Here is a 13076-nt window from a genome sequence, read left to right as displayed (position 1 = left end):
GATGTTTTTCAGTGAAAGCCACACTTTCTGTCCACAGGCTGTGAGTGGGTGGAAGTGTTTGTGTTCGCTACAGAATAAACACCGAGCACTGAAACACATTTCACGTTTGGATTTCTGACTCCGCCGCTCCCTCCCTGGAGCCGGAGTCAAGGGTGGAGTGTGTGCTTCATGTTGAGCTCATGGAGTGATGCAGCTCTCCCCCAGGCCAGCTCCGGAGAAACGGGGAGTTTCGGTGTGAGCGAGGGGAGTGAAGACTGTCTCAGCAGCGCTCGCCTCGTTCCTCTGGGCGCCCAGTGGCTTTCGCCAGTCTCTGGTCCAGCCCCCGCGTCTTGACGCGACTCTGTGGCGTGCGTCATTATCGCACGGCCGAACATCTGTTCATCACAGCGGTCAAGAGCTTGACCCAGATATCCTCCTGCGAGTCATGCAGCAAAGCAAGACGAGGGAAAAATCAATTACCTCCTGACTGTGGCAGTGATTTGGTAGACCACACTGCCACCTAGTGGAGTATTCAAACATGCACAACAAAATAGAAAAATGTCAATCGAAGCATACCACCGGGTTCATGTGAGCAAAAGAATATTGAAATCAATCTGCTACTTTTATTTATATTTAAACTTTACTGTGAATAGGATAAACTCATAAAGAGAAGCTGTTTATACTGCTTCATATTCAAATATTGAAATGGTTATTTATATTGATTTTGTACTGTGTTGAAGGAAGAATTCAATCCTTTCAGATTCATTGCATGGCATTTTCGTAAATAAAATGCAACAATCCTAATAATAGATGATTATTGTGGAGACAATATAATAATATTTATTTGCTTTTGTCATTGTGTCATTTGTATTTGTCGTTACAAGAGCCACTAAATATTAAGTTTTGTTTGCACACATCGACTCTCAGTTCAGTAAACATATTTAGAAAAAGCGCCGACCACATATTTCTTCTTATTGTCTCGGTTTCATCGTTAATTCCTAGGCCAAACTCTGAACCATCACTGATTTTCTTTGATCTCTTTGTTTTTCTTTTCTTCCTTCATCGCCTCTCTTGCTTTTCCCCCCTCCATTCCTCGTCCTCCAGTCCAGTCCAGATGGAGCCCCCGGATCCCCGCAGTCCCCGCTGCCCGACACCGACTCTCTGGAGAAACCGAAGCTCAAGGCCGGAGGCTCGGTGGAAAGCCTGCGCAGCTCCCTCAGCGGACAGAGTTCAATGAGTAAGAATGTTTGTTGTCCAAGTCCAAACTTGTTTTTTTTTTTTTTCCTCCTTCTTTTTCTTTTGAACTGAATCATAAAAATGATAAAAATCTTCATGCAAGAGTTTGGCAACTCAATGCTGAAAACAGTCAAACCATCGCTAGATGGTGCTTGTGTCTCTCTGGTTTTACTGTTTGCAGCATTGAGTGTGTAGCAGTTGTAGTTTTTCTGGAGTCATCCGCCCAGCTGACTCGTGCTCTGCTCTCACTGAGCTCATGACCGCATTTTGATCTCCCAGGTCATTTCATCTAATTACACCGTTTGGTTTTGTTCAACCCCGCATTTCTGTCTTTGTGCAATAAAACACACCGCGCCATTTTAAGTTCGCAGTGACCTGAAGACTTGGCAGAGTGTCGGCGACTCAGAGCCATAATGAAGTGCACACACACACACACGCACACACAAACACAAACATGCACACACGGTAATAATTAGACAGGAAGTCTTTTCTCTTCAATTCCCACATGTCAGCATGATGGCAGTGGAAGGAAATATGCTGCTTCTTCCAGGACTTGTAACTAAACACTGTTCCAGTTTTTATTCACGACAGATGCAAAAACGAAGACAAAATTAAGAGCTTAATAAAATGTGATAAGTATAGTCTTCAAAGTGTATTCCTGTGGCTTGGGATCTGTCTTTCCAAAGCTACTTATTCAATGTATGTTATTGTAAAAAACACAGTCGACTCTATTACGAAAACTTGGTTAGTTGTTTTGTTAAACATGGAAAGTCAGAGCAGCAGGATCATATTTTCTGAATATATCAAGGCCTTTCCTGCCGGACAGTTCTGGGTACATTGAGTTTAGAGTTTACCTCTTTGGTTAATGCCTTTTAATCACCAATGGACACGCTAAAATAAGGTTGACTCCAAATTAAAAGGATCTGTCAGGATGCATAAAGTCTGATTCCTTCCTTTTAAAACAAAGACGTGGAGAAGAATCAGGCTCCTCCTCAAACGGCGTGAAATCATGCAGAAATCATGAAGACTGTAGTGATGGTGGCTCATCAAACTGAGCAGGAGAATTTCCTCTACAGTGAGCTGAAAAAAATGGCAAAAATTACCAGATGTGCAACATACACAAACAAATGAAAAAAAGAAACTTCACGGATTTGGAATACATTAAAAAAAATGTCTCAACTTTAACGAGTCAAGCCTCTTCCTAATTGTTGGTCTTTACTTCAGTTTGCCTGTTAATGCTAAATTCCTGTACTTCCTGGTCTTAGTGAATGAGAAATAACAGATATGTTCACAGAGTGTGTTATGTAATCGTGAAGCAGGTGTCCCTTAAGGTCACTAGAGGGCTGATTTATGAATGTCTGTCTGTCTGTGTGCAGGTGGTCAGACGGTGAGCACCACCGACTCGTCGGCCAGCAACAGAGAGAGCGTGAAGTCGGAGGACGGCGACGACGAAGAGCTGCCTTACCGAGGGCCGTTCTGCGGCCGCGCCAGGGTCCACACAGACTTCACCCCCAGCCCCTACGACACGGACTCCCTCAAACTAAAGGTTCGGGCGCTTTGTATTCATTGCTGCAAACAGTCGAGATCAAGCCGCCATGTTATTCTGGAAAAAAAAAAAAAAAAAAAAAAAGTTATAATTTATTTACAAAGCACCTCTGCAGAAAGGGCTGCTCTTCATGCTGATCGCTACAACACATGAAAACCTGCACATTCTGTGTGTTCACCTACATTCCTTCCTGTTTCTGCAGCGTGGAGACGTGATCGACATCATCAGCAAGCCCCCCATGGGAACATGGATGGGCCTGCTCAACAACAAGGTCGGCACCTTCAAGTTCATCTATGTGGACGTGCTGAGCGAAGAGGAGGAGAAGCCCAAGAGACCCGTGAGGAGGAGGAGGAAGGGCCGGCCGCCCAAACCCACGTCCGTGGAGGACCTGCTGGAACGCATCAACCTCAAGGTGGAGACGCGAGCACGAGCGGTTTTCTTTTTCTTTTGAAGTTGATAAACAAAACATTGTTTTATCCAAATGTCTTGAGCACATTTACAGAGATAAATATAGATGTTGCAATCACAGGCTTGCTTGATTTGACCCATAAACATTGACACCCACCCTCTGGCAGCCACGCCCCTGCAAATGACCCACGTCTTTCATCAGAACCTACACACACACTGAGCCTGATGTCATCCCCTCCCTCTCAGGAAGTCAGCAGGTCTCGCACCCCCAGACAGACGCTTCATGGGTTTTGTTTTTTTCCTCCCTCAGTGTGGCTGATCTGTGAGTCTATTTCAGTCTTGGCTGCTTTAGCAGGAACACCACCAGTGGGGCGTTGTTGGCAGTTTTCCTTCAATCCATATTATCCAGCTTATATTGACAGTTTGAGACTAGTGTAAATTTAAATTTTAATTACATTCTTCGCAGTCTCCTGTTATGTGAGAGCAGTTTTCTTGGTTTTCATTCTTTCAAGAGAGCCGTTCTTGTCTCAGAATTCTTTTCCTGCAATTTCACCTCCTCCTGCCGTCATTGTAAATGAGAATGTGAATGAAATATGTGCAAACGAGCTGTCGTCAGCCAAATAAGCTGCGTTACTTAGTTCTGTTGGTTATGTTTCATGGAATGGAAAGCCGGAGCTTGAAACATCAACAGAACCTGTTCAGTGTGAATCCTTGCACTCCCACAACTTGTGTTTTTTGGACGGTCAGCCAGAAAATCTCTGGATTGGGTGCGCTTGTTTAAATTTTTCTGCTGGAAGAAAAGACCAAAAAGATTCAGTGAGTGAAAGAACCCAGCTGTGTGTGTGTGTGTGTGTGTGTTAGTTTGTTGGTGGTCTCTTGTTTAGTCCCGCTGCAGCCAGCAGGAATAGAGCAGAGTCACCGTGCGCTGCGGACTCCACCGCTGTAATTGATAGTCTGGCTGCTGACACACCAGTCTGTGTGTTTGTCCCACAAACCTGGTGGGTCACACAGGTGCCGAGCGCGGCGACTGTCCTAGTGGAAGTAGCTGCGAGTGATTTGAAGGATTCTGTCGGCTGACACCTTGGTCTTTTAAACTCTCTTCCAAACAGGAGCACATGCCCACTTTCTTGTTCAATGGCTATGAAGACCTGGACACGTTCAAACTGCTGGAAGAAGAAGATCTGGATGAGCTGAACATCAGGGATCCTCAGCACAGAGCCGTCCTGCTCACCGCCGTCGAGCTGCTTCAGGAGTACGACAGTGAGTAGACCGAAAAAGCTACTGCTCTTTTGGAAATATGTGTAGGAGAACTGTTGGGCTGGTTTTATGGGTGAGTGTGTGCGGATCAAATTATGGAAGCTTCGGTGTGCCTTCGACAAGCAAAGGTCCTTCTGGCTGGTGTCCAGTTACAATATTGCAGAAAGTACTCCAGCTGTGCGAATGGAAACACACCATGTTCCAATTAACTGATTGTATTGTAAAAAAATATAAATATAATGCTTATTTTTCTTAAAAAAAAAAAAAACTAGAAACAAAAGCAAATGAAAAGTTTTTAGTCTCAAACGTGTCAGAAGCAACACTTAATTCTGAAAACAGAGATATAACATGGTGTAAATTGTACTCAAAAATGAGACATACTTGGCTGAACTACTAAATGACATAAATGTGAGTATTCTTAAGCCGGTGTTCTCTTTGTCTTGCGGTTTCCAGGCAGCAGTGATCCTGAGCGCGGCGGCCTGTCGGGCTCCCAGGAGAAGCTTCTGTCTGAGGGCCGAGGCCTGGTGGGAGACTCCCCGCGGGATTCAGGGTGCTACGAGAGCAATGAGAACCTGGAGAATGGTAATGAATGCTTTACTCAGTCTGGACCACCTTTCCCCAAACCCCACCTGGACTTATCCTAGCCGGAGCTCTCCTACCTTCGTGATCCATTTTCCTTTTTTTTTTTTTTCAATTTTTCCACCTCTTCTTCTTCACCTGCCATCCTAACACCTTGCCCATCCCACTCCTCTGTATTAGCCAATCAAAAAGCTCCTCTTGCTACCCTTCCTGAACCGTCACCCTCCCTGGCTCCTCCATCAGTGTGGGTGCTGCAGGCCTCAGATGCTTTTCCACTTCTGTCTCTGCACTGTCTTCACCGCTCTTCTCATCCTGTAGGCCCTCTGTACCATCAGTGCCAAAGCCCAGTTGTAGGTGAGAGGGAGCCAGGCCCCAGACCGCTAAGCCTAGTCCAGCCCTCCGTGCTGGGAGCACACAGGGAGAGACTTTCCCAAATGCACAGAACTGTTCTGCTGAGAACAAACTCGCTGCCCGGTCATGGCCTCAGGTTCCCTCCTGTGGGCTCCAGACCGATAGATGGATGCCAGGAAGATGAGCTCAGAGAGTATTTCTGCTGAGTGTTTTTATTGCCTAGGAAATCTTACAGAGTATTATGTCAATACATGGCTGTGTTATTTTGTTTTTTGGTTTTGTTTTCTTTCTTTTTTTTTTCTTTGCAGTGTTGATTCTGTAGGATCCACCAAAAAAAAAAAAAAAAGAAGAAGAAATGTTCTTGTCAGGAAATAGTTTACAGCTGACATTAAATCTCTTGTCTGCATCATTTTGAGATGACTTCTCTTGTCTTTAAGGTGCCAGTATTGCACACTCATGTAGTATGTGCCTAAAATGATGTGGAAGCAAATATTTTTACACTGTAGTGTGCCGATTATTTGAGCTTCTAGAAGTATTATTTCTAAAAGTTTGGGTTGATGTGTACTTTCTGAATCTGCTCTTTCTCCCTGCGTAAGACTATTTTTACTTTCCACATAACGCATTCTTTTAACAGTTCCATAACTCATAAACCGCTTCGTCTTTTTTTCTCTGTCTGTATGAACTGCTGGTGTTCTCTTAATGTGTATACATGTCATCCAGGGTCAGTAGTGAAGTGTGCAATCTGCCACAGTAGAGATTTAACTTGTGGAATAAAACCACTTCTCTACAGAAAAGAACTCTGCTGCAGCTTGTTTTTTTGTTTCTTTCTTTCTGCCTTTTATCTGTCTATCTTTTCCTCTACACCACTAAACTCTGCTCACAATCTAGAATCATAACATTCAGTAAACATTTCCTCTTTCAGTTTCAGAGTTTTTCCTCTTCTTTTGGTCCAAATGCTTCATCTGACTCACTTGACTCTTCTGACTTTTTAGCTTAATTTTTCATCTTGAGGCTAAAGACAATATTTGACGTACTGATTTGTTAAGGTGACCTCAAAAAAAATCCTTTGCAAGTATACTTAAGGCGAAATGTTACATAGTCCTGAATGCTGCACTTTTCTTTATGTGTCTCCTACCAGTGATTTTGTGCAGCAGTTCTTCGTCTTCATTAAACTGATACTTAAACAGTTTTATGTTTTAAAAGCATATATAATGTAGTATTATGTTAGTTTCATTCATTTGAAAATGATTTGTGCAGCTGGAGGCTATTTGATTCATGTTTCATGAACAGTTTCACGATTTATATCTGAGAAAGTGTTTAATTACAAATAGGTTAAGATTTTATTTACTGTTAGTAAGAGATCTTTGAGAAATAGTGAATTAAAAGAAAATTTCTTTGAATGCTGCAAAGTCAGTCGACTTATTTCATTAATGTGCGTAGTTTATGCTTGTGGGCATTGCATTATAAATTTCGCCGTTGAAAGATTTTAATCTTTGAAATTGGAATCATCATTTTAGAAAACACATACTTAAACTCATTAAATCATGTCTAATTATCAGCAATGACACTTAAATAGGATTATTTACCACATAAATGGAACTGAAGTCGCTAACTGATCCCGCATACCCAGCTTATTACGTTTTGATTTATCAATCGTACCCAATCTTCTTGACGGGCATTGCAAAAATAAATAAAGCTCTTGTGTTTCTCTCTGAAATAACAACCCTTTTTAACCGAATTATCACATTTCTCACACATCTGGGAAGAGTTAAAGCATCTTATAACACTTCATCCGCTGAACTTCTTTCTGTCATTCCACTATTTCAAATCTTTGGCAGGCCACACTGTGTGGCTCTCTTCCATTTCATCCATCCATTTTGCTCTGTATGCCAAAGGAGAACTGGTAAGTTGCTTCATGCTTTTGTTCCAATGTTTCTGAAGTCTTCCTTTGGGATGTCTTTGTTTGGGAAGGTCGCTATGACGACAGCAAATCAGATAGTGTGTCAAGAAGTGTATTGTGTCCCTCTGGCGCTCCAGTGTTTCCAATGATTTGGATCTAGCAGATGTTTTTTTTTTTTTTAATAACTGGAGCTGTGAACAGTTTTCCAGTGACGGTAGCATGCATGATATTGAGCATATGTATTAATTCATTTACGCCAGATACGTCGTCTTTCTTTTCTTTCTTTTTTTTTATTTGGAGGGGAGAACAAAACGGCAGCTGACGTAGAAACAGTCTCTAAACTCTGAGGAAACTCTAGATGTCTTTCTTTGGGAGTTTTCTTTTTTGTCACACTGAACAATGATCCAGCTTTGTCACTCACTCACACAGTTAAGGTGTTTCTGTGCTGGTCTCATTAGTTTTGCCAAAAAAAAAAAAAAGTCCAAAACACCACCAAGACACTGTTCATGCGAACTTATGACGCTGATGATTTGGTAGCACACTTGGTGTTAAACCTACCACCAGTTGGTGTTTTTAAAGAAGAACGTTGATTTTCGAGGTGTCAAATGGTCGACGCTAAATAAGGATTGTTCATTTTGCAGGTAAGAACAGGAAACCTTCCCGTTCCAGTCGTTCCTCAGCGGGACTCCAGTCCCCGGACTACCCGACACTCCCCATGACGGTCTCCACAGAAGCTTTGCAGCAGAACGGCAAAAACCAGCGGGCAAAGTTCCCAAAAAGCTTTTTCATCAAGCCCTCCCTCAAAGGCTTCAACTTGCTGGGGCTGCGCAAAGCACAGAGACGGTCCCCCATCCCTGCCAGCCGCAGCTGCGAGGATCTCGATGGCCCCCCTCAGGCGGCAGGACCCTGGAAACGTTCCCACTCTCTGGGAGATCTGCACTGGGGGCTGAACTGTGAGCAGAAAAGTGATCTGACTGTCGAGCATAAACCCACCGTGGAAGTGCCCCAAAAAGACAGCAGTAGCCCCGTTAGGGTCTGCAGAGATGGCGGCCCCCCAGCCCAAAATGGGACTCCGCCAGTGAGTCCCAGAAGCAGGGCTGACAGACCGCCCGTCCCCTCCCAGCTGCCTCTTCTCCCACCGTGTCCAGCGATCCAACCCGCCGGTCCTCCGGAGCCGCTCTCCAGTCCCACGCCAAGCCCGCCCGATTCCAGCGCCAGTGGGGAGAGGGTCATCCGGACTCACCCCAAAAAGCCTCCCATCCCCCCTCCGGTCCCCGCCAAGAAGTCGAGGGAAAGACTTGCCAACGGCCTCCGTCACCCTCCTCACTCACTGCCCTCTTCGCCCTCGCCCACGCCCTCGCCCACCCACTCCTTCAACCGCTCTCAGCCCGGCAGCCCCATCATCCGCAGCAGCAGCCCCAGTCCGAGTCGCAGCGCCCCCGCCCTGCCGCCCAAGACCCCCAGCACCCCGGCCAGCCCGTGCGCCACCTCCTCAGCCTCATCCATCGGCGAGGAGTCGGGCACCCCGCCGGCCACCCAGCCTCCCTGGCTCTCAGATCTCGGGGGAAAGATGGCCGTCACTAGGAAGCTTTCCCATACCAAGATGAGTCCCGACCTGCTCACCCTCCTCGAGCAGCGGCTGCAGGCTGAGGGCATCGATCTGACCGAGGAGCCCTACTCTGACAAGGTGAGCGCAGCATCATCTAAATCATACAACCAACACCTCAAGGTATGAAAATCTAAAATAAAACTGGGAATTGAAGTCTGACTAAATACATAACAGAAAACTTTAAAGCCTCAAGACTACACTGGTCTGGCATCAGGCTCTCTTAGCTCCAGTACTCCAACATGCTCAACTTAACTCAGTCATAATTTCACTGCAGCTCAGATCCAAGAAGTGGATAATAAAGGCAATAACATCAGCAGTTTGCTTTGGATCTCATTTAGTTTAAAAATAGACACCAATAGAGTGTAAAGTCTGTGTTCCTTTGTGTGTGCAGAAGCCGTTTTACACGCCGGGGCATTTATTAGTGAGTGAGGGTTGTGGGGGCGTCTGTGTATGCGCAATAATAAATATGCTGCCCGGAGCTGAGGAGCGAAGACTGTGGCTTGAGTCTCACTATGATGCGGTTCAGACTGTTAAGTTTACGGGCCGATTCTTACTGAAGGCAGACGGGGGTTATAAAACCATCCAGCACTTGCCAGACCCCAGACCGGGCCCCTTTAACATGGTGGAGGCCCCGCCAACGCTCGCGTGGAAATAACACATAGAAACCGACCGAGGCGTCAGGGGATGAGGTGGGAAGTAACGCTGCTGGATACCTGTTAGTCTGAAGTGGCTTGGCAGAGACATGAGTGCACCTTAAACACAGTTGTTCTTCACAGTTTTCAGTCACTTAACTCTATTTTTTGCTGACTAAAAACAAGGACCGTCATGTTGGTCATTGTGTTTCATTGTCGATTATTTCAATATCCGTGGTTCCGGTGTGTTCCTGTTTCTGCACAGCCATTTTTTAACGCGGCTCCTCTCCCTTCCTGTGTTCAGCATGGCCGATATGGCGTCCCCCAGCCGCTGGTGCAGCGCTACTCCGAAGACCTGGAGCAGCCGGTCAAAGACGTGGCCTCCACCATGGACCAGCTCCGGGTCAAAGAGCTCCGGAAACAACACCGCATGGCTGTAAGGCGCCCACACACACACGTACAAGAGCTGATTCACGGAAATATTTCAGTCTTAGGTGGAGGATAAATGGGAAGACGTAGGGGAAGTGTCATTGTTGCGTCATAAAAAAGGGCTCCATTGTTTTTGCACCGCCGCTGCGTAAACTCAGTGATTTACCCGATTCAGTGACCGAACGCTGAGCCCACGTTGTGTTTCCTCCTCAGATCCCCTCTGGAGGATTGACGGAGATGTGCCGGAAGCCCCTGCCTCTCGGTAACGTCAGCACAGTGTCCGACTGGCTGGTCTCCATCGGCCTGCCCATGTACGCCGCCCCTCTGGCGGCGGCGGGCGTCGACACGCTGAGCCGCGTCGCCTCGTTAACGGAGAGCGGCGCCTGGGAAGCCGGGGTGACTGACGAGAGACACGTCCGCCGCCTGATCAGCGAGGCGCGATCTTTTGGCACGCACAGAGAGGCGCAGTCCTAATTTGCGGCGGAACGGTCTGAAGTGAACGGACCCGCCGGTCAGTGCCATCTCATCTGAACACGGCCAGCGAGAGGCCGCCGGGGCGACCGACTGACCGCGGCGCTATGATACTTCCTGTCTCACACATGTCAGAAAGACTCAACGCGAGCTCTGATTTCCTCTCTTTATCACTTCCTGTCTTTCTTGCAAATGTTTACGGCAATGAGGAGCTTCTCCCGACGGCCAAGACACGATATCGGATGCCTTTTTTTTTTTTTTTTTTAAGACGACTGTAGACTCACTCTGTGGGATGGCTTCTTTTCTGAAGACTCCCCCCTAAAGTCTTAAAATAAAGACTTGGATCTGCCTTTAAGGAAGATAGCACACTCTTTTTGTAGGATGGATGGTTTTTTTTTTTTTTTTTTTTTTTTTTTTCAACACAGGAAGATGGTTTGTTTCCTGCATATTTCATAAGTGCTTCATTTCATCTCTTGGCTCAAGGCAACATAATCTGAGGGTCGTTCGAGGACGCCTCTCAGCCAAAGTGATTTCCTTCTCATTTAATACATCTTCTCCCACTAATAGTTTCTTAACAACAACAAAAAAAAAAAACATTTAATATCTCAATTTTTAATTAACCAAATCCATGAACCAATCCAGGAATAGCAGGTGGCTTGTTTTGTATCATGTTTCTGTATTATAGCATAATGCACATCTTAATTTTTAAAAAAAAAGAATGATTTCTATGGTAAAAGTTTGTGTTTGCCTTTTTATTGTCGCAGCTTGGCTTTGAGCCCGGCTCTGTTGTTTGTAAGCTAAAAACATCACACCTTTATATCTCGTATCTTACTGTATGTTCGTCGTCGCTGCATATCTGAGATGCACACCTCGCTCGAGTATTAAGAGTCTTACAGGAAGCTTCGTTTCACTGTTGTGATCGCAGTCGGCTTTCCCTCAAACCAACATTCCCGGGCGTATCGGAGAACATTTTGAGTTGCCTTACCATTATATATCCAACACGTGGAACATGTTTGTAGTTTTGACTACAACGCGACTGAAACTGAACTTTTGCCAAAGGTGCAAGCCTTTTTATGTCGAATGTGTGGGAGAGATAATTGAGTTAGTAGTTGTTTTTTTTTTTTTTAAATAACCACATTCAAACGGAACATTTCAGAGATATACATGGATCACAGGACATGTGATGCATCGATTTACCTACAAAACCACAAAGAACAGCACAGATTTTGATCCCATACTGATGTTTATACACATTCCTTGATGGTTGGACGGGGAGGGAGGCGTTCCGTCGGCACAACTGGCTTCCAGTGTGTGAATTTATTGGACTGTCGACACCGTGGTTACAAAGCAGAGGAGTTTGAATTCAGACCTCTGAGCTTCACGTCATCGCCAGAAAAGAATGAGGTGCCACATCAGATGGGAAGCCGACCTCCACACTGCAGCACAAACTAGAAATACGCTTCAGGGAAACACTCAGTGGGTGGAAGTTTCTTTGGGCAAGAATAAAAAAAAAAAAAAAACAGAACTCAAAGTGACCGGAAACCCGTTGTTGTTTCATTTGCACACACTGCATGAAATGAAGCAACTATAGGTTGTTTTTTTTTTTCCTTACTTCTTTTTAACAGTTAAATCTTTCTTCATAACTAGAACTGAGTGGAAGATTTGAGAGTTTGACCAGCCGTTATTGCTAAATTCAGTGGCTGTTATTTGCAGTGGGCACTTGATAGATATTTGATGCCTTTTTTGTTTTTTTCCTCTTCAATCACAGTGGTGCTCTGGGGAAGCCAGGATGGGGGTCTCGTTTTTTTCAGAAAGGTGAAAGGACCCCCGAAGTGTTTTTGTAAAGAATGAAAATACTGACACTGTAAATGCACTTTAGATGGTAAACCTAGCTGTTTTATAAGCAAAATTGGCTCCGTTTTGTTCACAGGTCCATAATTTGGACAGCCGTTGTCAGGTATTGCAAAAGGTTTTCAATGGGTATTGCTGGTATTTCATTTTAGTATTTAGTTCCCGATGCCAACTTCCGTAACCATTCATGAGTTAATCTGTTACAGTAACTCACTTCCAAATTGTTATTTCGTTTTTTTGCAGTCTTAAAAAAGTAATTAATTACATATATGAAATGCTTCCCAGAAGTTGCACATTCTGTATATGTAATTGATATTTAAATAACTTATTTTTGTTTTTTTGTTTTTTTTTTCATATCACCTGTAATTAGCTGTACTATATGAATAGCAATACCTTCCTGCATAATGCATATTGCTCTAGCCAGTAAGGAATTACAGTTTGTATTGTAAAATACGTGTACAAATTATTTTATTTGATTTTCATCTTCCTAATGATTGTCCATACAGATTTGCCTGTGTATTGAAACAACAAAAGTAATGTCCATAACTATTTGTCATTCTGAAGTATAATAAAATCTGTTTCTTCACTTCTGTGTGTCGTATCTATGTGAGAAATCACTTCAGGATTCCAGTAAAGCACTGGAAATCTATCCGGAATAGGAAGAGCAGCTCGGAGCAGTAACGAGACGTCGCTGGACGAGTCTGCTGGGTCACAGGAGGAGGAAGCTACTTTTTTTTTTTTTTTTTTTTTTTTTTGACGAAGTCAGTTAATACACAAGGGTGTTTTACTCTCAGAACAACATCTGTGGCCATTTTACTTCCAGAACAT

General features: G+C 44.5%; 1 protein-coding gene across 8 annotated transcripts in view; it reads left to right on the top strand.

Moving 5' to 3' along the window:
- sash1a (SAM and SH3 domain containing 1a) overlaps positions 1-12834 on the top strand; it is a 141681-nt gene extending 128847 nt beyond the window's left edge. For 5 of the 8 annotated variants that reach the window (XM_030110924.1, XM_030110927.1, XM_030110923.1 and 2 more), the window contains 9 exons: positions 1084-1216; positions 2592-2761; positions 2964-3173; positions 4279-4429; positions 4880-5008; positions 5324-5557; positions 7898-8943; positions 9802-9933; positions 10140-12834. In XM_030110924.1, coding sequence (XP_029966784.1) covers positions 1084-1216; positions 2592-2761; positions 2964-3173; positions 4279-4429; positions 4880-5008; positions 5324-5557; positions 7898-8943; positions 9802-9933; positions 10140-10400 — 2466 coding nt within the window. In that variant the 3' untranslated portion in view covers positions 10401-12834. The remainder of the gene's footprint in view (positions 1-1083; positions 1217-2591; positions 2762-2963; positions 3174-4278; positions 4430-4879; positions 5009-5323; positions 5558-7897; positions 8944-9801; positions 9934-10139) is intronic. The other 3 variants (XM_030110928.1, XM_030110925.1, XM_030110930.1) reach the window with 1 other exon arrangement.
- Positions 12835-13076: the final 242 nt, after the last annotated feature.

The sequence above is a fragment of the Salarias fasciatus genome, chromosome 15, assembly GCF_902148845.1.
Source record: "Salarias fasciatus chromosome 15, fSalaFa1.1, whole genome shotgun sequence".
NCBI classification, from domain to species: Eukaryota; Metazoa; Chordata; class Actinopteri; order Blenniiformes; family Blenniidae; genus Salarias; species Salarias fasciatus.
The sequence above is the reverse complement of the archived record's forward strand: the minus strand, read 5'-3'. Positions and strand labels throughout refer to the sequence as shown.